Source organism: Mixophyes fleayi, chromosome 1, assembly GCF_038048845.1.
Source record: "Mixophyes fleayi isolate aMixFle1 chromosome 1, aMixFle1.hap1, whole genome shotgun sequence".
NCBI lineage: Eukaryota > Metazoa > Chordata > Amphibia > Anura > Limnodynastidae > Mixophyes > Mixophyes fleayi.
Window position 1 is genome coordinate 34,637,098 of NC_134402.1, and position 26,682 is coordinate 34,663,779.

A 26,682-nucleotide genomic window follows, 5' to 3' on the forward strand; every position below is an offset into this window, starting at 1 on the left:
CATCAGTCCCTGCCCCATTGGGGCTTACAGTCTAAGTTCCCTAACACACACACAGACAGACACACACACCAACTCCCTCGTGTACGTCTGAGCGACAAAGAAGGCTCCTATAAGTATCAGCGGTGTTATCGCAAACAGCCAATCACAAGCAGCTCACTAGTGAAAATAGATGACGGGGATGATAATGCGGCCAAGCCTGATAACCTGCTTTCTCAGGGGTATAAAGGTCTTTTACCTATTCTACATCCATTCACCACCCTTACTGCACTAAGCCTACATTAGAACGCATCTGGCAGAACTCTCCCGGCGCAGATTGGCGTAAGTGGAAGAAACACACAGATCTGTTTCTGCACCTAGGCGTGCGTCCACTTTCTGGACACGCCCAGAGCCATTTTAACGCTCCATTTGCTACACGGACTGGACTAGTACATCAGCCCCATTATGTGCGTCTCAATACCTCACACACATGAAGAAAACGGCCATCGGGTATAAAAGTATTTGCATGTAAAATGGAATCAGTGGCCTAGAGGTGGTTGCTGCTGGTGGCGATGGTGGTTTCAGCAGCTTCTGGTGTACGATATTAATGTAGAGAAGAAATCAGTGCTTGGGATGGGCTCCTCAGATGGCAGGATGCTAAGGTTGGGCGTCATGGGTGTAATTAGAGACTTTAATAGTCCATATAATTGCAAGGCATTTTAAGTTGAGGGGAACATGGGGGAGAGGAGGAATTACTTCATGTACCAGGAACCCCCATCAGTGGGAGCAGAATTTGAATTTGTTCTTTTGGTGGGTTTTTTTTTTTGCTTCATTTTCAGCCTGAGAAATGGATGACTTGTTTCTTAGCAGCCTGAAGAACTGTATTTCTGATCTTTACTGTTTGTCTGCACTAATATTTTGCTCAATAGAACACTGGTATCTAATATCAATGAAAACAGACAGTCCTTTTCAAAACTCAGTTTCATGTGAAGAATTAGATAAGACCATTTTAAGTTTCACCACCTAGGTGCAAAAAATATGCACAGACCACAGCAACCAATCTGCAATTACTATCAATTTAGCATTGGTTAATATTTTGTCTGAACTGAAGCATTAATTTAAATATGAATGGTAGCAGTAAAAAGGGCCAGACATGGACTCCATTGGCACCAAGATGTTAGCAGCAGATCCTTTAAGTCCTGTAAGTTGCAGGGTGAGGCCTCCATGGCTCGGACTTGTTTATCCAGCACAGCCCACAGATGCCTGATTGGATTGAGATCTGAGGAATTTGGAGGCCGTGTGAACAAATTGAACTCTTTCTTATGTTCCTCAGACCATTCCTGAACATTTTTTGCAGTATAGCAGGGTGCATTATCCTGCTGAAAGAGACCCCTGCCATCCGTGAATACCTCTGCAATGAAGGGATGTACTTGGTCTGCAACAATGTTTAGGTAGGTGGTACGATGTCATAGTAACATCCACATGAATGTCAGGACCCAAGGTTTCCCAGCAGAACATTGCCCAGAGCAGCGCACTGCCCTCTTCCCATATTGCATCCCGGTGCCATCTCTTCCCCAGGTAAATGACGCACAAGCACCCTGCCGTCCACATGATGTAAAAGAAAATATGATTCATCAGACCAGGCCACCTTCTTCCGTTGCTCCATGGCCCAGGTCTGGCATTCACCTCTCCAGTGTAGTCGCTTTCGGTGGCAGATATGATCTGTGGGTATACAGCCCCATACGTAGCAAACTGTGATGCACTGTACGTTCTGACACCATTCTGTCATCACCAGGCATTTGTACTATAGTAGCTCTTCTGTGGGATTAGACAAGACGGCCTAGCCTTCGCTCCCCACGCGCATTAATGAGCCTTGGGCATTAATGACCCTGTCACCGGTTCACCGGTTGTCCTTCCTTGGACCACTTCTGGTAGGTACTAGCCATTGCATACTGGGACCACTCCACAAGAGCGGCGGTTTTGGAGATACTCTGTACCAGACATATAGCCATCACAATGTGATGTGTGTATACATACACACACACACACACACACACTAGCTGAAGTAACCGGAATTGCCCATTGACTCTTCAAGTTATTAAGTTACAAATGAGTTGGATGTAACCGTCAACATTTTAAAAATAATTAGCAGCTTCAGCTTTTCCAACACACTCATGAGGTGGCTGCCCAGTGTCGTTTTTGTTTTTATATTTAAGGTCATCCAAATCCATCCAATGGACGGCCCAGAACAGGCTCCCCTGGTCAAAGTTCTGGTCAGCCTAAACCAATAGGAGGTTCGACCAGGACCTGAATCCTTCTTAAACCTGGCCAGGATCCAACTGGACCACCTTGCGTTGGTTTCATTCCAATCGGTGAATAAACTAAAATATATATATATATATATATATATATATATATATAAAAGCACAAGATCAATATAATAAGGCGCTAGCAACCACACTGTAACCACCAGTTTATATAATTGGTATAAAAATGTGCCAGATGGTCAGTCCCGCAATAAACACATATAGCTCAATTGAAGAGCGGCAGCCGCAGATAACTTGTGTCCAGGTGGTAAATCCGGAAGAATTGAGGTAACTGTTGATAGAGAAAACAAGTAGGGCGCCCAATGTGTAGTATCAGATAGAAATGGGGACGATATAATAAACTGCGTACCGTAAGGATTCCAGGATCAAGTGGTATGGTAGGAGTTCCTCTTCAGAGGTAGTACCTCCCCCTCACCCACAGGATGATGACAATGTGGATATAAAAGCACATATAGTGTAGTATAGTTGTGTTATGTAACACCAATTGTGATAAATCCTCCACCACTATCAATAGTGGAAGCCCAACAACCAAAATGGCTTGATATTAGGTATACACCTCCAAATAAAAACAAAAAATCTGCGTACCAGAAATCCTGTTATACAAGTAGCGTATGTGTGCTCAGGGTCAACAGTCTCCCAGGTATAGGGGTTTACATCTAGCAAAGGCAGCCAGTTTATTATATCGTCCCCATTTCTATCTGATACTACACATTGGGCGCCCTACTTGTTTTCTCTATCAACATATATATATATATATATATATATATATATTTTACACACACAATTATAATTCAGACCACTGTCACCGGATCTTACTGCATGCTTCAGCCCAACTATCATCATCAACTGTGTGACTCAAGGAAATACGCGACACTAAACACTAATTAGCAACCAACATATGCCCCAGGGGCGGATCTAGACAATTTTTCTACCTGGGGCGATTTTAGGGGGGGGGGGATGTAGGCCCCGCCCCCCTTTCTGATTTCTAAGGCTGCCGGCGGCTGCACAGTATGTGTAGGTCCGCTCGGCAGTGACAGTGTGCTGCCCCGCTGCTCTGAATGTGTTTAAAACACAACCAGAGCAGCCGGGCAGCACACTGTCACTGCTGAACGGACCTGCACAGTGTGCAGCTGTTGGCAACAAGCCCCTGCTAGGGGGGGGGGCGATCACCCCGATGGCCCCCCCCCCATGTTCCGCCACTGATATGCCCACAGCTTACAGATTGTACAGTAAATAACTGATCACAGATCTCTAATTAACCAGTGAGCAATAAGATTTCTTGTGCTGCCCTGATCACTATTCAGAATTTCTTTTGAACTTTTACAGAAGTTGAGCCAGACATGGTGTCTTCTGTACGTTTACCACTTACAAAACACAATATATTTAGATTACATTATATCTTTTTTTATTATTTATTTTTCTATACAGCGAGTATTTCCCATAGGAGACAATAGACTTTGCAAGGTCTGACCTGCGGAATTCCATTACAGCGTAGTTTTGTTGTTATAATTTGTAAATAAGCAACGTTTATACTTGTAATAGACTTGAAAGTGGAAGAAGTGGAAAAAAGGAAATGCAGTGAAATATGCCATAGTCAACACTTTAATAATTAGAAGAGATTAAAACACGTAGGTTTAAAGCACTCCTGGGTGATCATTGTGCAGTATGTAGCAAGAGAAAAAAAAATATGTATTATGTAGTTCAACAAAAAAAAACAATACTGATCACCTTGAATGAAATTCTATTGTATCTGTATTATAAATGGACACCAAAATCTTCTGGTGTTAGATCATATTTTTAACTGGAACCCACATATATTAGCAATGGTTTCACAATTATGAATAATGTATTGCTTAATCTCACAGCTGCACAGAATTTCAGTGATTTGCAATGAGCAAAAAGTCCTTTAATTCATTATGAAATATTTTAAACACTTCTATCTCACAGCACTGGGGTCATGGAGTTTGTATGTTCTCCCCATGTTTGCGTGGGTTTCCTCCGGGTGCTCCGGTTTCTTCCCACATTCCAAAAACATACTAGTAGGTTAATAGGCTGCTGACAAAATTAACAATAGGCTGTGTGGGTGTTAGGAAATTTAAACTGTAAGCTCCAATGGGGCAGGGACTGATGTGAGTGAGTTCTCTGTACAGCTCTTCGGAATTGGTGGCGCTATATATATATATATAGATTATGATTTTGTAATGACTTTGCCCTATTAATTTGCACACATGTACTGTAAACACTAGTTGGTCCATATATACATTTTCATACATTTATTCCATAATGTTATTACGACAAAAGTAAAATATTAAAAACATAGTTTTTAGATTTATTGCAGAACAAAAATAAATGTATTAGATAACTATGTATAAAACAGTTATACTGTAGATGAATAGCCACCAATTGACTGTATTAATATATTGGGCTTTATTTCAGTTTTTTAGCTTTCCCCAACCAATAATAATGTGTGCTTTCGCTGTATAATGTAATTTCTAAGAGATTTATATAACAATACATACTTTTACGTACTAGACCAAATGGAATAACAGAATACAAGCACGTCATAAAATTAATTAATAATCAATGATTACTACCTGAGTAAACACTACTGAGATTTGTCCAACAGCCTATATTTTGAGCATAAATAAATGGTGATGATGATGATGATATCTGAGGGTGTTGATAGACCACTAATTTCTGTCAGATCTTAATTAATACAGCTGTTTGTTTTTTTAAGAACCAACTTTTCCATATTAAATTCTATAGTAATACATAGTTGTATTACTATAGAATTTTTAATATTGTGATACATTTTACTGAAATAATCACAACCACAATGAGTACCAACATATCATATACTCAGCCTGGCAATAAGAATAAAAAGAGGGAGTACATTGTTATATTATAAGGAAAAATAACCAGTCTGAAGTAGTGTATTCATGTCAATGTAAGGTGACCAGGTGAAATTATTTCCAAGCTGAATTTGCCAAATTTGTACTGAATCTCACGCAAAAAAAAGAAAATAAATGGTCAATTCTTACTTTACCATGCTTTCCTAGTGATCATATATCCATGATTAGTAACATGTTGCACATAATAAAAGCGAAGTTATTGTTACTGAATAATTACTATGGATATGCATAAACCTGTATATGACAAACATACACTTGTTATATTCAGCAGTTATATAATATGAGGACAGAATATTGGAATTCTATGACCATATTAAAAGTACAAAGTGACCGTTTTTCCCCAGGCCAAGGAACTTGAAAAATATCCTTAATATCTATAATAGACTTTGTAACCTGCCTAATATGTACCTCAAAGACAGATTAATGTTTGTATTTTTACTCAAAATAACAATTTACTGGAGTTAAGGATGTAGAAAAACTGAATACTTATTAAGCATTGAAACGGGAAGATTTTTCAACCATTCTTGGTCTTAGGTTAATGAGTGGCTTGTCTCAGCTTTAAAGGACACTTGTGGACTTCAACATATTCAAGAATGTCTCCGACTAATTAACTGGGAAATGGGGGGAGGGCGGCTGCTAGCTACCCCCAAACTCAAGTGTGGACAGAGACACTGATCTCTATATTAAACAGGCAATCAGTGAGTGTACATGGACTTTCTAGAAAATCGATGATGTATCCCGTGTGTTGAAAATGAGTGAATACTGCATCCATGATGCATCACCTGTTTCATACATCATCGTCACCATTTATTTATATAGGGCCACCAATTCTGCAGCGCTGTAAAGAGAACTCACTCACATCAGTCCCTATCCCATTGGGGCTTACAGTCTAAATTCCCTAACATACACACACAGACAGACTACGGTCAATTTGTTACCAGCTAATTAACCTACTAGTATGTTGGTTTTTGGGGGTTTTTTTGAGTGTGGGAGGAAACCGGAGCACCCGGAGGAAACCCACGCAAACACAGGGCCATGGTTGGTAATTGAACTCATGACCCCAGTCTGTGAGGCAGAAGTGCTAACCACTGAGCCACCGTTCTGCCCCATACCCTCTGTACACAGAAACACTATTTATCAGAGGGATTAATACTCCCTATGTTTTCGTCAGATAGTGCTAAAACCATTACAGGTGAAAAGCAGAGTAAATGCGCTCATCTAAGTTCTCCATAGCGATGGGCGAACGTAAAGTGGGTACACAGTAAACACAGGGGTACTTGTAAGGGTGACACCTTTTCTTGGGAAAAAAATGCAGTCCTCCCTATGTCCACTATGTTTTTGCCCCATTATTAGCATTGGTACTCCGTAACATTTTTACCCGCCAGGACAATAAAGTACTGGCAGGGTGGCAACCCTAAGTACTTGGTGAGAAAGAGGGTAGTAAGGGGGAAGCAGTTTTGTCCCCAGAAAATTTTGCCAACTGGGTGGTATTAAGAAGCAGCCAAGTGGGGTAGTTGTAACACTTTGCAATAATAATGAAAAATGTTGGAGGTTACTGCCCACACCTGCCAGGACTGGTCAGACTGGTGGTCAGTGGTCTAACACACACTGCTGGCTGTAGTGCTCACATAGCACCTGTTCTAATAGGATAAACAATAGTTTATTCTATTATAATAGGACTCTGTTGGGCTCCAAGAGCCAGGTGGCAAATAAAAACAGACGGGTGAAACACATACAGTATTAATCAGTATGCACAAAACATTCAGTCAGCAGAGCAAATTACACAATATATGTATGAAAGCCATCAGTCACGCCAGGGTTTCACAACTTGTTTTTAAACATGTATCGCCTTTTGATGGTAACCAAGTACCCTTAAACTCATAATAAGTGTCCCACAATCGGACTACATTTATACCAAACCACTCCTTACACCTTTTAAAGTTTTAAAAATAGCCGTTTAGTTTTGCATTATCTATTCTTATCTAATAAATTTATGCTAATTTCAGCTACATTCAACAGACTGAAGCATTCCCATCCCTTGAAGCTATCCTGAAGCTATCATTGGTTGAGAACCAATATTCTCCACTCCCTACATTAAGGGGCAGATTCAATTTGGTGCAAAGGGACTCGATGTGTATCTGGATCAGTCCGCGGAGACACATCACTTCTGAGTTTTTAACAGAAATCTGCGCTCATTTTCCCTCGCGTTTCATAGAGGTGCAGAGTAAGATAAGCCGATATTTCAGTACCATATTCGCCAATAAAGTGCGCAGCTGGATATTGAGGTGGCTAATTTAATGTGGCCCTAAATATATACAGTTTAAGTAGGAGTTATACCACTCTGCCTCCTGTGATATAGAATATCACAGTATATGGAAATGACCACATGCCATCAATGCATATCCATATGTATGTCAGTTACTATGCTGTACCACATCCCATCCTCCCCATTCTAATGGAGTAGGTCACATCACACACAGCGCGCGCTCTCTCTCTCTCTCTCTCTCTCTCTCTCTCTCTCTCTCTCTCGAGAGAGAGAGAGAGAGAGAGAGAGAGAGAGAATTAAACATACATGCATAGTACATTGCTAGCACAGTATTAGTTTTGCACATACATACATAGTGCATTGCTAGTACAGTATTACTTTTGCACATACATATATTACATACATACATGCATAGTACATTGCTAGCACAGTATTAGTTTTGCACATACATACATACATAGTGCATTGCTAGCACAGTATTAGTTTTGCACATACATATATTACATACATACATGCATAGTACATTGCTAGCACAATATTAGTTTTGCACATACATACATAGTGCATTGCTAGCACAGTATTAGTTTTGCACATACATATATTACATACATACATGCATAGTACATTGCTAGCACAGTATTAGTTTTGCACATACATACATAGTGCATTGCTAGTACAGTATTAGTTTTGCACATACATATATTACATACATGCATAGTACATTGCTAGCACAGTATTAGTTTTGCACATACATATATTACATACATACATACATGCATAGTGCATGGCTAGCACAGTATTAGTTTTGCACATACATACATACATAGTGCATTGCTAGCACAGTATTAGTTTTGCACATACATATATTACATACATACATGCATAGTGCATTGCTAGCACAGTATTAGTTTTGCACATACATATATTACATACATACATACATACATAGTGCATGGCTAGCACAGTATTAGTTTTGCACATACATATATTACATACATACATACATGCATGCATAGTGCATGGCTAGCACAGTATTAGTTTTGCACATACATATATTACATACATACATGCATAGTGCATGGCTAGCACAGTATTAGTTTTGCACATACATATATTACATACATACATGCATAGTGCATGGCTAGCACAGTATTAGTTTTGCACATACATATATTACATACATACATACATGCATGCATAGTGCATGGCTAGCACAGTATTAGTTTTGCACATACATATATTACATACATACATGCATAGTGCATGGCTAGCACAGTATTAGTTTTGCACATACATATATTACATACATACATGCATAGTGCATAGCTAGCACAGTATTAGTTTTGCACATACATACATACATACATACATACATAGTACATTGCTAGCACAGTGTTAGTTACAAGCACTGCATCCTGCCCATTGTACAATACAGAATAACATTCTGGCTATGGAGGTCACATGGCTCACTCACCCGCTGAGCCTTTTCCCAGACTTGGTTCAGCCTCTGTATCCGGAACTCGGCGTTCTCTCCTCCCGCCCGGTTCTCATTCACCTCCCGGGAATACTTCCCTCCGCCCTGGGCCTGGGCCCCCAGCAAGGACAGGGAGCAGAGCAGGGACAGGCGACACAAGACAACATACATGTCTGCACAGCAGAGCGGTGGTGCACAGGGACACAGGAGACGCCGCTGCCGAATGTCAGGCCTGAGGATCCGGCTGCTTATTGGTCACCCCTTGACATGGCCCACGAACTCCCTCCTCATTGGCTGATCCCGAGCACTTGGATCCGCCCCCTTCAAATGTTAACTCTAGCAGCGCTGTGGGAGTGTGCAGCATTGTTTAGCATCATTACCTGCAAAGGAATGCAAGGATGGGAGCCAAGGAAGAGAGGGGCTGGAATAAAGAGACCTGTGTGTAGCATAGAGCAGAGATATTTTAATATTTTAAACTAAATAAACTAAACTAATAAACTAAAAAGTTATTAACACTAACTGCAATGTTAACATAAATCAGGGTTTGATCACCTGTTGCTGTCCAGCGGCTGTAGAACTATAATTCCCAGCATACCCTGAGAGCCCTAGGTTGATAGGACATGCTGTTGCTGAGACCTTTAGTTCTATAACATAAATATTTTTTATTTGGGTTATTACTTTGTGCAATAATGCTGTTTGCTAACATAATGTGCCTTATTGTCATTTTATTCTTTTTATTTATTTTCTTGCTACTTGATTTTACCAACTACCTATTTTCTACAGGATCAATAACGAATGAAGAGTGGATGTTGGATATAGTTGCTTGAGGGGTGTTAAATCACTAATTTGGAAGGTATTCTTAACGCACAGTGCTTAAGACAATGTCAAATTTATTGAACTTCATGCATTTCATCCAGTAGAAAATGATCTGCCCCAATTATCTATTGCATGTTTTTCTGTGGTGAATTGATTAAACTGATTGTAAGCTTGCGAGCAGGGCCTTCTCACCTCTTTGTCTGTTTTACCCAGTTTGTTTATTAGATTATTATGTTTGTCCCCAATTGTAAAACGCTACGGAATATGTTGGCGCTATATAATTAAATGATGATGATGATGATTAAAATGATGATTGAAAGCACAGGTAACTGTCATAGGGAAAGGTCTCAAGGATGTGATTTTCTGATCTGGAAACTGCAGTGTGTTAAAGTGAGTTCAGTCATCCTAACATTAAAATAAATGAGAAACGCTATTTCACTGGCACACCACAGTGACTCGAGGGTCTATCTAATGGTTCAGGCCACCCTAAGATAATATGCTAATAGCACCATACGACTTCCATGCCAGGCTAATGCAAGGTAGGCAAGCCACAACTCATCCTTAATTTAAAATCCGACATCCTTCACCAACAAACACCAATGTTTATGTTCCCGTGTTTTCCGAACTCATCTCGACTTGGCTTCTTAAACGGGTCATGGCTGTCTTTGTCACTCATTTCGTTTCCATTAAAATCTGAACTGTATAGGGAACCTGAGGTGTGAACGAGCGTTACTGAGGGTGAAGGTGGAGGGGGCTGTCACAACTATGGCTGTAGTCATCCTTGTCTCTTCTACTCACTTATCCTCAAGTGCTTGCTCAAGGATGATTCCGTGTCTTCACTTTTTACCATGGGAGTATGTCAAAATTAAAACTATACAACATTTTGATTTCATGTTTTCTTTTACTTTGGAGAGAAACTATTCTCTTATGTTTTAAAATGAATTTCAGTTTATATCTCTGCTTGTCTGTCACAATTTTTCACCCCAAAAAATGTCATGTCCCCCAGCTAAAAGCCTAGTCAGCCTATTGGATGATCAGGCCCTGGTGACTCGCTATAAAATTACTGAATGCAGCAATTTGACAGTGTGGAGGGAAAACACAAGCAAGTGGCCATATGGTGTATGACAACATTTCCGGCAAGCTTGCTATAAACTCCTATAGGAGAATAAGCCGACACTGTGATTGTCGTAACTTAAAATGGCGACAGTTACATTGCTGGTATTAAGGGGGTAATGTGAGGACCCGGCGCCTGTATAATGACCAACGTCATAAAGCGTGGGGGTGGTGGCTTCAAACACCGTTAACCTTAATTTAATTTAAGTTAATGTTTTTTACGAATGGTTGGACATTATACAGGCTCCGGGTCCTCGCATTGCCCCCTTAATACCAGCAAAGTAACTGTCGCCATTTTAAGTGATGACAATCACAATGCAAGCTTGTTCTCCTGTTGGCGTTTATAGCAAGCTTGCTGGAAATGTTGTCTGTCACTTTTTCAGTAAGTTTCCATTTCCTACATGTCGGGATTACGCAAATTGGCATTTTACTGTCACTCTTGTCGTAATTACCCTAATCGTCATTTTGTGCCCCACCCGTAAGTCAAAGGGAAATACCTGTTTTATTCACCTGACTTTTGTTAATTGAAAACGTTAATAATTTTTCATGAGGACAACAAAAAAAAAATCTTATACCTACTATGTATAGCAGGAGTTGAAGAGTGAACCAGTGTTAAGGTACTAAACTCACCGAACAGAAGAAAATATATGAAGAGAGAAATAACAAAGTGGAGGAATTGCATATAAGTATAGCTGGTTATATTACTTATTTACTGGTGTACTGAGGTTCTACTCTTAGAGTGAAGAGTATAGGGATAGTGTGGGGAGTCCTGAAAATATGGATTTGTATTATTTCCTTTTGCTAGTGCTGGACTGCGATATCTATATCAAGGGCAATAGAGATTAGGGAGAGAGGGTGGTTGGGTTTGAGAGACCAAGTTTCACCTGCTTTAAGTGATATAGATGCTGAGCAAACAGATTGCTACTGCTGTCAGATGTTGTCGGACTACAGGATAAAGCTGCCGAACAGAGAGAATTGAGCTTACTACCCACCATTTTGTGTGAATACAGGTCAGCCCAAACCATTCTAAGATTACAGGGAAAGTTGTACTTTTTGTCATGAAAATCTGTGGCTGCATTTATTCAAGAGTCAAGTGATGAAGTATCATGTTATTAGTTGTGTGTGATTGAACATCATTTATTTACGTGACTGTGTTGGAATTCAAGTTGCTCATCTGCATAGAGTGAGAGGTAAAGCTAGTACTGCAATGGAAATTATAGTACTACAAGTGCCAGCATATCTATGGCTGCCAGGGCCAACTTTGTAGTGCAGCTGTGAAAAATGCATTTAAAAGCAAACACCATGATAAAAAAGATGTTATAAATAAACACCCCCACACAACACAACACTCTAACCATTATAATTCTCATCTGAATTCTGTGGTGCAAGTGGTCCTCTTCTTTGGGTCCACCAGGCATTCCGGGTTAATAAAATAAAAATCCCTAATATGATGATGAGAGACTTGCTAGTTACCGAGCTGTACCCAAAATTACACTACAAGGCATACAAGGAGGTGAGCCAATCGCGGGCTCACCTCCGGCCAATCAGTGCTCGCCGCATCATTGCCCAGCGCCCTGGCGACGACATATATTCAATCATTGTGAGTGACACTGGATCAGTATGATGGTGGAGACAGACCTGGAGGAGAAGACGTCTAGATCAAGTAAGAAGACGTCGGATTCAGAAGAGAGAGCTGCGGCAGAGCCCTGAGGACAGCGGCAGTCGATGGACCACAAGGAAATGGAGGCTGTGAGAGGCAGGTAAGACCTTTAGGAAACCATCTCGCAAGCCCATGCCTGCAGTTTATACCCTGTTACATTTTCAGGCACAAGGCATGTGGAAGATTTTCAGGCACTAGCCCCGTGGCTCCTTAGGTTTATTGTTAGGTCCACTTTAGTTGGGCATAGTGTATAGCTTAGAAGTCTGTGGGGCGCAGTCTTGCTAGGCTTAGAGCCTAGGGGCCCATTAGGAAAGACACTTAACATCAGGTGTAGCCTGTGGCCAAAACAACTCGGGCATTAGGTCTGTGGGGAAAACTTAGGCATCAGTAGGATTTCAGCCCCTGCCACTTAGAGACCGCTCTTGGTCTGGCATTTCTCTCTTTTCCCCGTCGGCCATTTTCGTGTAGACACTTAAACCTTTCAATAACTCCGTCATTGTGTCCTTGCCCTTATTTGTCAGGCTGCAATTAAATTTAGGCTTTTGAGGTGCTTCCCTGGTACAAGATCAGACCCGGCGCTACCATTAGGCAGCTTCCTAGGGTGCCAGACTGTTGGGGGTGCCCCTGCTGCCCAGAAAGAAGAAATTTCTTTGGCACTCATGGGTGAAGTAACGTACGGAGAGCAGCTGGCACGGAGCACACAGCCCCTACCTGTCCCCAGCTGGCTGCTCACGCTGACGGGCGGCTGTATCACCTCAGGCCTACAGGGTGCATTATGGGAGAGAAGCACACAGAGGGGATCTGACATGTGATTAGTTCCCCTCTGACTATTACAGGGAGGACGGAGCAGCAACAGGTAAGTGGGGATGGAGGGAGGATTTAATGTGCTTGGTGGGAAGCTGATGTTGAGGAGGTTTGGAATAATGAGGGAGTTAATTATGAGGGTGAGAGGATTAATCGCCATATTTGCCAATAGCGTCATACTGGCCCTGCTGTCAAACTATATAAATTTCGGGCTATTATAGCAGGGGGCGGGGTCAAGATGACACCATTAGCTCCTCCCCCACCCACTTCACTAACAAAGTGGGTAGGATGCGGGAGGTTGCCCTGCTCTCCCGGGAGCCCGGGAGAACTCTCAAAAATTCGGGAGTCTCCCAGACATTCCGGGAGAGTAGGCAACTATGTCAAACGGGTGCTTTTAATGAGGCTGAGGTAGTTAATAATTAAGGGATAATGAATATAAATGGGATTATTTAACAATGTTGTTGTAAATTAATTATGGTGACGAGGGAGTTAATGATTTAAAAAGGGGGTAAGGATGTTGAAGGGGTTGTTATGATGAGGCTAAAGGATTCAATGACCGTGAGGGGGATGATTGGGAGTTAATGCTTATAAGGGGGTTAATTTGTAATGTTGGGGGGGTTAAATAACGATGGGGAGATTAATGTTGATACAGTGGTTATTATGATAGTGAGAGATTTAATGATTTTAAAGGGGTTAATGACAGGATTGATTGATGAGGGGGTTAATGATCATGAGGGGTAATTTTTGAGAAGTTGGGGGGTTACTTATGATGGGCCGCTGCTGTGTTCTTGGCTCACAGAATACAATTTGCCAGCCACTGTCTGCATGTAATGTATGGGGATGGTATTATTGTAATGTGTGGGTAGTGGTGATCGAGGTATTTGGGTAAGAGGTGTAGAACTGTCTGCGTTTAAATCAAAAGCAGAGGCTGGAGAGCTGTGAAAACGTCTTTACTATGTGGTATATACTGAGAACTGAAGATGGCTGCCGGGTGTTTCCTGTCAGCCAGCACTTCCTGGTTGGCAAGTGGCTGGCAGTGATGTCACTTCCGCCAACCACACATAGCATACATCTACAAGAGGGGTGGGGTGGTATTGTGGTAATGTGTGGGGAGAGGGGTGGGGCTGTTGCTGGCTTATTATCATAAGTTTTTTGTTTTTTTTTGCTTTGTTTTGAAATCTAACATTTGGAAACTCACCACCTGCGGTTGCTCTAAATCAGCGTTCTGCATCAGGCATCAGTGCACCTGGACTGCAGCCTTAGAAGGGGAAGGTAAGTGGCTATTTTTAATTTACAAAGTCAAGTGTGGGTATTGGGGGGGCGGATGGTTGATCGTTTGCCTAGGGCGCCAAGAAATGTTACACCGGCCCTGGTCAGGCCCCCATTAAAGATAGGCTTTTGGAGTATTATATTGTCCTGTCTGTTGTTTTTCGGCTTGGCTGATTGGAACTGTGGATATTTTAGAAAGGGTAGTACACGACACGTAGTGTTAGAAGATAACGTTACGCGGCATACTGGTCACATAGGGCATTGTTAGGGCCAGGGAGCTGCTGCTGTTACTGTTGTTGTTAAAAGTGGGTGGGACATACCAGTACGTTAAACAGCTCTGTGGGAGGGTTGTTGTGTATCGCCCCATTTCCTAGATGCCATTCCAAGGAGACGACCATCAAGAGGAGACAGCGACTATATAGCTAGTATTCCTCTTTTGTTTTCTTTAGGTGAGGCCCTCACCAGTAAATTGTTGAGTAAGATATTCAGTTTGGGGTCTTCCCTGTCACGTATATCTGTAACCCCACGTCCAGGTCCAGACAAAAATCGAGTAGTTGGCATTAGGAGTAGAACGTAGTTTCTCTACTCCCACACACCACCTCGGACACCCTGTCTCCTCCTGACTATACTTACTCCAAATATTTGTGGTTGTTTATCCTCTTCCTAGACTGAAGCGGTAGGTGGAGGATTGTTGCTGAAGATGTAGCGTGATTGGCAGGTGATCTGATTGACAACAGGTAAAGTCTGTTACAGTAGCAAAGGCCCTTTAGCAGTCAGAGTATTGCAAAATGTCTAGGGAATATTCAACACCCCGATTGGGCAATGGCTGCACTATTCACCAACCAGAGAGAAGAAAATTATTTGTAACTGTCTCTACCCAGTACCCAACTGATAAAGACTCCTATTATATATTACACTTTCACACAATGCTATAATTAGCTCTTCTGCAAATCATGTTCTCCGGCGCGATGTATACTTTAAAGGATGTTTTCTGAAGTGGAAATGTCTCATTACTCTACCAACAGACCTTCTGAGCTCCTAATTGCACAAGTGCCCGTACAATTAGACATTTATTGCACCAGTACCGTACTTAGCATGCACGACATTAATAATTAGTTTCCCATATTTGACAATTGGGGCCAGGCAACTATCCTGCGAGACATGAGAGATTCGATGGGGGTGAATTGATAAGTACATTGTGCTCTCTATTAATGGATTCACCTCCTCTGCTCATATAATACTAAATTCCTCTTTCTTCAGTATTGCTGCTTGGGAAAAAGTATGGAGAGAGGGGGGAATAACACACTGTAGGTTGAAAAAGCATGAAACTATCAATGTTAAGGGCTACACAATGAGGGTGCTGTGATCTGACTTCATATCCAGGAAGTAAGGGCTGAATCAAAGGCAGCATTGTTATCTGTTTATCCTGGATAGAAGTATTGTGTCACAGTGTAGTAGAATAGAATAAACAATGTAACTCTACCGGTGTATTTAGAGTAGCACTCTTCTATTTAGTAATTAAGTCACTTTAGTTTAGTGTAACAAGCTTTTAGCCACCCGTGGGTGTGTATTAGTAAGGTGTGTTACTGTAATAGTAGTGTCTGATATGTGCTGCTGGATTCTCAGATGGTAGAAGATCACCCAGCAGAGAGTGTCCAGCTATGTCCAGATGTCAGCACTATTTAAGTGAAGACCCATGATGAAGTGCACAGATCAGGGTACTTGACAATTATACTGACTTCCCGTTCTCTGCACCATTGGAGCTTACATTCTAAATTCCCTAACACACACAGGTCCATTTTTGTCCGAAGCCATTTAACCTACCAGTATGTTTTTGCCTTCTTCTTATATTTGCACAACCACATGATGTGGGGACAATGCAATAAATGGTAATACACGTTCGATCACCTGCTCTGGAAATCAATGTAGTATCCGCTTCAGTGACACTTGAGCATAACCGATATTGTAATAATGAAAATTAGAAAATATAAGAAGGCTTCCACCTTTGCAAATCTGCCAGTCAACACCATTCGCTCACTTTTAGGACTCCTTTGCTCATACCTCCCAACTTTGGAGTGCCAGGAATCAGGACAGGGCACGTGGATACGGTCAAGAGTCAAAGGGCTAGATTTACTAAACTGCAGGTTTGGAAAAGGGGAGATGTTGCCTATAGCAACCAATCAGATTCTAGCTTTCATTTATTTAGTGCATTCTACAAAATGACAGCTATAATCTGATTGGTTGCTATAGGCAACATCTCCACTTTTTCAAACCCGCAGTTTAGTAAATATACCCCAAAGAGTGAATTGACTAGTGACACATGTAATGATGTAATGACAGTTCTTGGTCTGACTCCAAAATCATGTCAATTTATTTTACCATGTGAACTATACACATCTTTGTATAATGACTGTCCTCCTTTTTATGTAAGTATTACCGTGGAAAACCCAGCAGTAGATCTGACCTTTCTGATCCCTGCAAGGGAGTTTTTGACAAGCTTTTAGCTAGACAAATGAAGGAAACTCTTTTTTATTGTACATTCATTATATTTTCTAAAACATAAACTTCTTTAATTATCTTTATTGTTATACTTTGTGCTTGAGGTTATTTCCCAAGCAGAATCAATTACACAATGAGATACTTTTAAAAAAATATTTCTTTAAACAAAGCCGAGGGGAGATAGTTTTTCATGCAAAAAAAATTTTTTTTTTCTTTTACGTTGAAGTCAACAGTTTTCTATATATTTTAGCTATCCCAATGAACTGCACAAGCAAGGGATTCAACGTTTCTCTGTGTATTTATAATAGATTGGGCCTTTTATGACTTAGATGCAGCACAAAAGCCTATTTTGACATGCAGAATGCACCCATATTTCCAGCACAGGTCATTGGTGTACAGAACAAGGCGATTTTAGGGGGGGCGATTTAGGCCCCGCCCCCTTTCTGATTTCTAAGGCTGCCGGCGGCTGCACACTATGTGCAGATCCGCTCGGCAGTGGCAGTGTGCTGCCCCGCTGCTCTGATTGTGTTTAAAACACAATCAGAGCAGCCGGGCAGTACACTGTCACTGCTGAGCGGACCTGCACAGTGTGCAGCTGTCGGCAGCAAGCCCCTGCTAGAGGGGGCGATTGCCCAGATGGCCCCCCCTTGGATCCGCCACTGGAACAAGGTGACAGTGGTTGCAGAGGAACAGAAGTTTGCACTAGCTGATGTAAAGGGTTGGGTGGAGTTAGGGCATTCAATGCAAAATACAACAGGTTAGTCAGTACACCTAGGTCTACGGAGCAGTGTAAAGACTAGATTTTAATTTGTGGAGGAAGATTATTGAAATTAGGAAAATGGGTGAAGAGGGCGTATGTTAGGGGTGTTCATTTCCATTCCACAAAAGAACATGATTTGTTCACCAGCTTGTAGAGATGCGGTCTCATATTTGCCCACATTTTGCACAGTGTAGAACCAAGCATCAAACACACAGAGCGCCACCTGTAATGGAGACCCAGATGTCTCCTCATTCTTATGTTTAAATTGAGCTTTAACCGGGACTTAACCAAGCAGTATTTTTATGAAATGGAATGTTTAATTTAATGAAAGGATGGTAGTGAAGTAGCAGGGATGTGTCTTTTTCGTTGACAATGACACTTTTGCATAGTGCACCTTGTCAGATTGTTTCACCTCTTCATATACCTAGACACACTATTAGTTTGTGAAGATATCTCCCAAACTAAAAGCCTTTTGCCCTGTGCACCGAGGTCCAACGATCTGTAAAATGTGCTAAATTATATGGTTTGCTAGTACTCCTGGGGGACCCTAGAACCTACTGAGGGGTCTATATAATAAGATGCAGTCAGCCATAAAAAATAGAGAAAACAGCAGTGTTCTCTGAAAAATTAACATTGCATAACTTATGAAGGGTTAAGTGCAGGAGAAATAAAAGATTTCTCGAGCCATAACCCAGTTAACATTTATTAATGCAGACCCCATATATTAATATGGGGTCTGCAAAGTTCTCCAACTCATTAAGTTTTGAAAAACTTCTCAGGGTGGAATTGACTGTCATTTTCAATGGGATTCAGCTGAAGCCTCTCCGGTTTCGTGGATCCCTCACCTGTGGAAGTGCTATGAGCATGCGCATAGCTCACCTGTGGAAGTGCTATGAGCATGGCATAGCTCACCTGTGAAAGTGCTGTAAACATGCGCATAGCTCACCTGTGGAAGTGCTATGAGCATGCGCATAGCTCACCTGTGGAAGTGCTATGAGCATGCGCATAGCTCACCTGTGGAAGTGCTATGAGCATGCGCATAGCTCACCTGTGGAAGTGCTATGAGCATGGCATAGCTCACCTGTGAAAGTGCTGTAAACATGCGCATAGCTCACCTGTGGAAGTGCTATGAGCATGCGCATAGCTCACCTGTGGAAGTGCTATGAGCATGCGCATAGCTCACCTGTGGAAGTGCTATGAGCATGCGCATAGCTCACCTGTGGAAGTGCTATGAGCATGGCATAGCTCACCTGTGAAAGTGCTGTAAACATGCGCATAGCTCACCTGTGGAAGTGCTATGAGCATGCGCATAGCTCACCTGTGGAAGTGCTATGAGCATGCGCATAGCTCACCTGTGGAAGTGCTATGAGCATGCGCATAGCTCACCTGTGGAAGTGCTATGAGCATGGCATAGCTCACCTGTGAAAGTGCTGTAAACATGCGCATAGCTCACCTGTGGAAGTGCTATGAGCATGCGCATAGCTCACCTGTGGAAGTGCTATGAGCATGCGCATAGCTCACCTGTGGAAGTGCTATGAGCATGCGCATAGCTCACCTGTGGAAGTGCTATGAGCATGGCATAGCTCACCTGTGAAAGTGCTGTAAACATGCGCATAGCTCACCTGTGGAAGTGCTATGAGCATGCGCATAGCTCACCTGTGGAAGTGCTATGAGCATGCGCATAGCTCACCTGTGGAAGTGCTATGAGCATGCGCATAGCTCACCTGTGGAAGTGCTATGAGCATGGCATAGCTCACCTGTGAAAGTGCTGTAAACATGCGCATAGCTCACCTGTGGAAGTGCTATGAGCATGCGCATAGCTCACCTGTGGAAGTGCTATGAGCATGCGCATAGCTCACCTGTGGAAGTGCTATGAGCATGCACATAGCTCTTCCTCCGTTCACCAGCAGCACTGGATTGCCGATAAATACTAAAATCAGTTTGTGGAGCAGGACTTCGCCGGGGCTCCCAGAACAGTGTCGGCATGGCAAATTGCATCGGTCTTTAAATATGCATTGCATTGATGCGTATTGATTGACACCGCATGACTTTAATAAATAGACCCCTGTATCTTGGTTTTTTGAAGAAGCAGCCTCTTTTGGATGTGTTATCTTGGAATGTTTGTTTTCATAAAACTGAACTGTGGGTTTTTCGCCAAAATAATTATCATACTGAACTAATGGTTATATTTTAGAGTAATTCATTTGCAAATATTTTTCCTGATTCAAACTGAAAACAAAAAATATTTAAAGATGATTTTGAGTGTTAGAAATGGATTATAATGTTTGTTATATTTGTGTTATAGAACTTGTTGTTTTGCAGCATCATACTTCTACAATAAACCCCTCTGACCCAAATGTTCTGAGTTTGAGAAATATTCCTAACCATGTCTAGTAGTAAACACTTTTCCCAAATAAAAAGGGGTTTAGAACAGATTTTATATATTGCAGTTATTATCAGCTTTGGTGGTATCTAATTTGATTGAAGTTGTGCCTTTCATTTAAGTTGTTATATGATACTGGGCATAAGATCGATGATAGGAAATGTTTAACAGTTTACCTGGGGTAATTACTTTAAAATAGAGGTTAACTTTCAACAAGTTTAACTGCAGACTAATCTTTTTGGGATTATTTTGTAACACATTCACTGTAATCTTAAATACCACTTTTCTTACTGATGTTTTGTTTTCAATTCTGTTCTTTAAGCACTGCTTAAGGTATTCCTTAAACTTCCACTACTAAGAATACAGTGGTACCCCATGGAGCCTATAAGTTATACTTACCTACTCTCCTGATACATCCCGAATCCTATCTCTTCTCTTTTAAAGAGGGTGGGGCCTTGATAATGCAATTTGCCCTTTGGACGTCCCCTCTGGGAGTTTGCTATAAACTACTGCAGTCCTAACATGCAACCACATATCCTCCTTTCAGTGTCCACCGCATAAAAGATCCACCTTTATTGTTAGAGCCTTGTTTAGATTCGGAAACATTTGCTCTACAAACGTAGGCATAAAAATGTATGTGTATGTGTTATGTGTACATGTTGAGTCTCACGTACCTATTTGTGCACACTATAATAATGTAAGGAAGTGTTATGTCCTCTCTCACTCCCCTTTGTTCCCTTCATAGTTTTGTTTGTAAATTATTCAAGTTGTTGTGCCAAGGAATTTTTGTTCCTGCCATAAAAGACGTTGCTGTAGGCATTGACATGCCTTTGGTGAATTGTGTTTCAGAAGTGGCAAACAGATCTGCCTAGGGTACAGACACTGATCGTCCCTGGTTTATTGTCTATATATCTTTCTTTAATAAATCCCTGGTACCATTACTTTATCCACAATCGGTCAATTTCTTTACCATAATAGCTTTTGCTGAAGTTCTTGGTCTTTTTTGTAGTACGGAGATGCAATAAACAATGTGGATTGTATTTCCTGTAGATTATTAATGCGTAAATGGTAAAAACAAATAATATGTCAGAATCCAGAAAAACAATTTACTGTAACTGGTAATAGTGACAATGAGCCAGACAGCCCTTCTATCAGTTACATAATAAGGTGTTTTTCTTTGCAAAGAACAAAACAAATACTAATACTCTTCGTACAAGGAATCCTGTATCCTAATTTATACATTTTATAAAAGATGGAAATAAATATCAAAAGCAGAAAAGTATTCATTATCATGTCATCTGGTGCTCCAATCCCCCCCCCCCCCCCCATAGTCCAAAAACATATCTGTAGGTTAATTGGCTACTGACAAACAATGGACCCTAACATGTGTGTGTGTTTCTGTGTCAGTACATGGCAGGGAATTAGACTGTAAGCTCCACTGAGACAGGGACTAAAGTGAATGATTCAATATTCACTGTGTAATTTGGTGGCGTTATATAAATAAATGATAATAAATAAATAAGCTATACAATTATTTCTTGATTAATTTGCTAATTAGAGCAAATATTATATTTAGAAACTGAGATGTTTAAACAACTCAATTAGTTATCTAAAAGTTAATCATTCTTCAATAACTGCAAAATAAATAAACTCCTCTTTGTGATATTTAAAGTGTGACGCTGGGGTTTTATTACGTTAACACATCACATAGTACATACCCTTCATGAGGCAATAGGTAAGTGAAGGCACACAAACAATTTATGCAACACAAACGGGCGAATTGCTTACGTAACAATTTGACCTTCACTATTTTAGCCCATTAACGATAAGAGATGTAGTAACAAAGCTATTTATTAATTAAGTCATGCTGGGACAGCTACACCGATAAGCAGCTATCCCGGCAAATAGTTTTATACCGTTTCCGGATCGCAACGACGAAAGAGTATAGTTGCCGGTTCTGTCCCAGACTTTTCACTTCACATGTGCACAAAGTAACGACTGGAGGGGAGGACCTCGGCTTTTGCTATAGGGAAGGGCTGTTAACAGCATCTTAAATTGGCACTAGCAATCTGATACAAGCTGCTTAAGGTGACTCTGGCAAATGTAAGAGTACCCCGGGTAGTGAAAGCTTGGCATATAATGCTGAGATCAGGCATTTGGTGAAGGGTCTGGTCTGAAGACGGGAGTTGTGGGACAAGTGAAAGCTCCAAATTTGCAAGAATTGAAAAAAGTGTCTGTGGAAAGAGTGAAGGGCCAAAAACATAGGGAAAAAGGGCGAGCAAGATATGTTACTGTGGAATCTAATGCCACTAGCCACCCACAAAGAAGAGAAAGAAGAGGCAAGACACAGTGTAAAAGACGGATTACCAACTATAGAAACAAGTGGGCAGGGGTCCGGAGCCAATTTATAGACTTTGTTAGCGCAATCCCAAATAGAAAGGGAGAGAGCCACTTTCAGGTGAGACTTTGCCAGCACAGGATGGAGAGGCAGGGGTAGCCAGAATAGAGAAGTCAAGGTAGTCAAATTAAGATTAAGAGATTCGGCCTCCAAGGAGACTCACAATTTAGTTGGTAATATCTGGCATTTTATGGACCAGATAAAAGTGGAGGTAATGTATTGAATAAATTTAAAGGTTTGCAGAGGGATGCAGATAGGGAGGACCTGAAAAAGAAACGGAGTTTAGGGAGAATATTTATTTTGACTGAATTTATGCGTTCGACACAAGAGAAATGTTGTGGATACCAGGAAAGGAGATCAGCTTAAATGGTGGATAGAAGTTGATGGTAGTTTGCTTGGTAGAGTTTGTGGTATGATTTAGGGAGACAGACTCCAAGATATTTCAGCCTGTACAGATGCCACCTGAAAGGAATGGCTTATTTCACGGAAGAGGAAAGGTTAAAGTCCAAAACTTCTGTCATTTGAGCATTAATCTTGTACCCAGATAGAGAACCACAAGTCTCAATGTCCACCAGGAGAACTGGGGGGGAGACCTGACAGAGCTGTCTTAATACATGGGTACGCTGGAAAGTTCCTCGGGGCCTCATGAGCATAGGGGCCTCATAGGTTTGCCAACTTTTCAGTATATTCAGGAGATTTATTCAGAACATTCAAACTCTTATTATTAAAAGGTTTCGGTGAACTAATCACCTCAGAAAGTTTGCAAATGTTTGTGTTGAACTCTTGATTAAAATAAATAATTCAAAGTAATTTTGTACTGTGCCATCTCCATCTGTATACTTCGTATACTCTGTAATAATGGCTCAATGACTAGAGCAAAGATAATTGGGGACAGATTGCAGCCTTGTCTCGTGCCGTTAGTGATAGTAAATGGGCTACAGACCACACCATTCTCCTGTATGGCAGCTGATGGGGAATAATACAATGCTGACAAACTGGAGAGGAATTTACCAGTGAAACCAAAGGGGAGAGGTTGCGGAACATGAAGAGCCAGGGAATCCGATCAAACACCTTCTCCACATCCAGTGCTAATACAAGGGATGGAAGCCTACTTTTATTAATAGTGTGAATTAAATCAATGGCCCGTCTGAGGCCTGACGGCCAGGGACAAAATTGACTTCATCTGAATGAATTAAAGAAAGGTTAAGGATGTTCAATCGGGTGGCAAGATTTTTTGCAATGATTTTTAAATCGACATTGAGCAATGAGATGGTTCTATAGTTGGTACAATGAATGGGGTACCTACAGGTTTAGGAATGACTACAATGTGGGCACGGGTGGTGGCCAAGTCAAAGGCAGCCCCCACTAGAATTGCATTAAAAAGTTAGGACGTCAAAACAGGAGAAAAGTTTTTTATAGTATTGGAAGATGAAGCCCTATGGGCCTGGAGCAGAGGAAGTTTCAACGATTTAATGGCTTGTTGATTTTTCTCTAGTGAAATATTGGCGTTTAAAAACAAATTATTTGCTTAATTCCTTAACAATTTGAATGGGGTAATAAATAGGAGGCTCTTGGCACCACGACCGATCTCACCTATCAGAGTGCGGGCTCATTATTTATATAACTTGTGTGCTAACATAGTGTCAGCCTTATCATAGAAATGCTGATATAGTTTTTTAAAATTTAGCTGTGGCTCCTCTGGAAAATAAGGAATTGAGCTGACCTCTGACTCCATCAATCTTGGTAAGGAGATCAGAAGAAGGTGCTAATTTATGTCAGGATAGCACTCCGTCTTATTGTTGGCGGAGATTTTAATGTTGTCCTTGTTACCGCCATGGACAAATCTTCTCCCTCCTACTCCCTGAATATTCCACACTTGCCACTTTACTCACACTCCACCATCGGTAGGACTCCTGGAGACTGTGTAACTCCGAAGCCAGGGATTATACCCATTACTCTTATTACCCCCACAATTTATATTAGTGTATAAATATTTTGCACATAACCCACTCCCTCACTCCTCATGTGAGTCAAGCAGGCATCATTCCTCTCTCCTGGACTGACCACTTGGTTGTATTCCTCCTCCTTCTTAGACAACCGCCGCGGCAGATGGCGCTTAGATGACTCACTCCTGCTTAAATCTATCCACTTGCCTCAACATTAAAGCATCAATTTCTCAGGGGTAGAATTCCTAGAGATTGCCCCGGAGATCATATGGGAGGTCCACAAAGCCACTATTCGGGGGTCATTTGATTAGCCTAAATGAGTCCTCTAGGAAAAAGTCAGCAGAGAAGATCTCATCCCTAGACCCATTCTGACCTGGCCGTACTTCCCCAGATTTACTCATTGAAGGGTCAACTTAGCACTCTCCTTTCCCAGAGTGGCCACTGTACTCCAACAGCACTATTACAATAAAGCTGACAAAGCTGATTCAGTGCTTGCTAGAAAAATCTGAAAAAAAAAGTTGCCTTCAGCCATATTGACAAAATTCTTCAGTCTCCTACAGGTGACGTCACCTATGAACCGTTGGCGATAGTCCGAGAGTTCCGGGACTTCTATTGCTCACTCTATACCCTCTCATGGTGACCTCCCGGTTCATACTCTGGAGGATTACCTGCTAATCTCTCCCCTACTTAAAATCACCCTAACACAGCAAACCGCTCTGAACTCAGATATAATCTTGTCTGAGGTCCTGGTGGCCATCAAATCTCTGAAAGCTTCGTCTGCTCTGGGCCCTGATGGCCTCACCCCACAGTACTAGAACCCCACAGGGTTCTTGGCCCACATCTGATGAAATTCTTTAATGAAGTGCTTGAGGGGGCTTCCTTTGACTCTGCTACCACAAGGGCTAACATTACTGTTATTATTCATTCTTTTCCATTCTAGTGGCACTGACAAAATAATACCTTGGGGTCTTCATCGCCAAACATTACCACCACCTCTTTCATGCACACTTCCCTCGTATTCTTGCTCAAAAAAAATTAGATCTTATCATTTGGTCGTACCTTTATATTTCTTGAATCGGCCATATTAATGCAGTTAAGATGAATAGCCGCCATAGACTGCTCTATCTCTTCCAGACCTTGCCCATCTGTCCCACCCCCCATGTTTTAAGTTTCTTGAATTCCACGTTTCTAAATTCATTTGGTCTATTAAATGTCCCCAGGTCCGGCTCAAGGCCCATCAGAGGCCCTCGCAGGGAGGGGGATTCCTGATTTCCATCGCTGTTGGCTCTCCGCCCAACCTGCTCAATGTGTCCTGTGGTGTGGCTCTATGAATTCCAGAGTCTGGTCTAGTATTGAGGCAGGGGGTCTGGGAATGCTCTTGCTGTCTACTCTCCTATGGCTCCCATGAGATTGTCGAACAAAATGCTCCCTACTCCATCCAGTCATCTCACTCTTTGACAATTTGGGACTCCTCTTCTTAAAAGTACAGCCTTTCTCCTCACCCTTCACCTGTGATACCATTATTCAACTCCTCAGATTTTTCTCCAGGCCTTAACCCTAATGTATTTCAGCTGTGGCACTCGCGGGGAATCAGATACCTCAACCAGCTTACCTCTTCCATGATATTTCCACAATTTTCCAAAATCGCTTTCTCATCTCTTCAATACAATTTTACCAATTCCTACAACTACGCAAATTTACTAACACAGTCAAAGCTGGCCTTTATTTTTGTCTACCTATTACTTTTGAAACTCTCTGCCTACGTAGGGCCTCATTTCTGAACTTGCTCTAATTCTGCCCACAGGGGGTGCTGTTTCATTGGTATAATGTGCCCTCGTGATTTCATAGAATTCTTTCTGACTACTCTGACCGCTGTTAGCTGGGGTGCTCTTTCCTCCATATTTGGTGGACGTGGCCAAAACTGACACGTTTTTGGGCTGAGATCAAACACCTGATTCAAGAGATTTTCCAGGTGAATGTGCCCCTGGAGCCTAAATTTTGTCACCTTCCTCTGGGAGCCCTCTGGGGGACTCATCATCAGAATAAGTTGGCTAGACATAGTCTCTTGGCAAATCTCTT

General features: G+C 41.6%; 1 protein-coding gene and 1 long non-coding RNA gene across 3 annotated transcripts in view; one reads left to right on the forward strand and one right to left on the reverse strand.

Annotated features, from left to right (window-relative positions):
• LRPAP1 (LDL receptor related protein associated protein 1) overlaps positions 1-9,201 on the reverse strand; it is a 31,030-nt gene extending 21,829 nt beyond the window's left edge. Inside the window, exon 1 of the mRNA XM_075194365.1 lies at positions 8,956-9,201. Coding sequence (XP_075050466.1) covers positions 8,956-9,126 — 171 coding nt within the window. The 5' untranslated portion in view covers positions 9,127-9,201. The remainder of the gene's footprint in view (positions 1-8,955) is intronic.
• Positions 9,202-14,464: 5,263 nt separating this feature from the next.
• Positions 14,465-26,682, forward strand: part of LOC142129537 (uncharacterized) — a 43,385-nt gene continuing 31,167 nt past the window's right edge. For both annotated transcript variants that reach the window (XR_012685905.1, XR_012685870.1), the window contains exon 1: positions 14,465-14,620. This is a non-coding gene — a long non-coding RNA (uncharacterized LOC142129537). The remainder of the gene's footprint in view (positions 14,621-26,682) is intronic.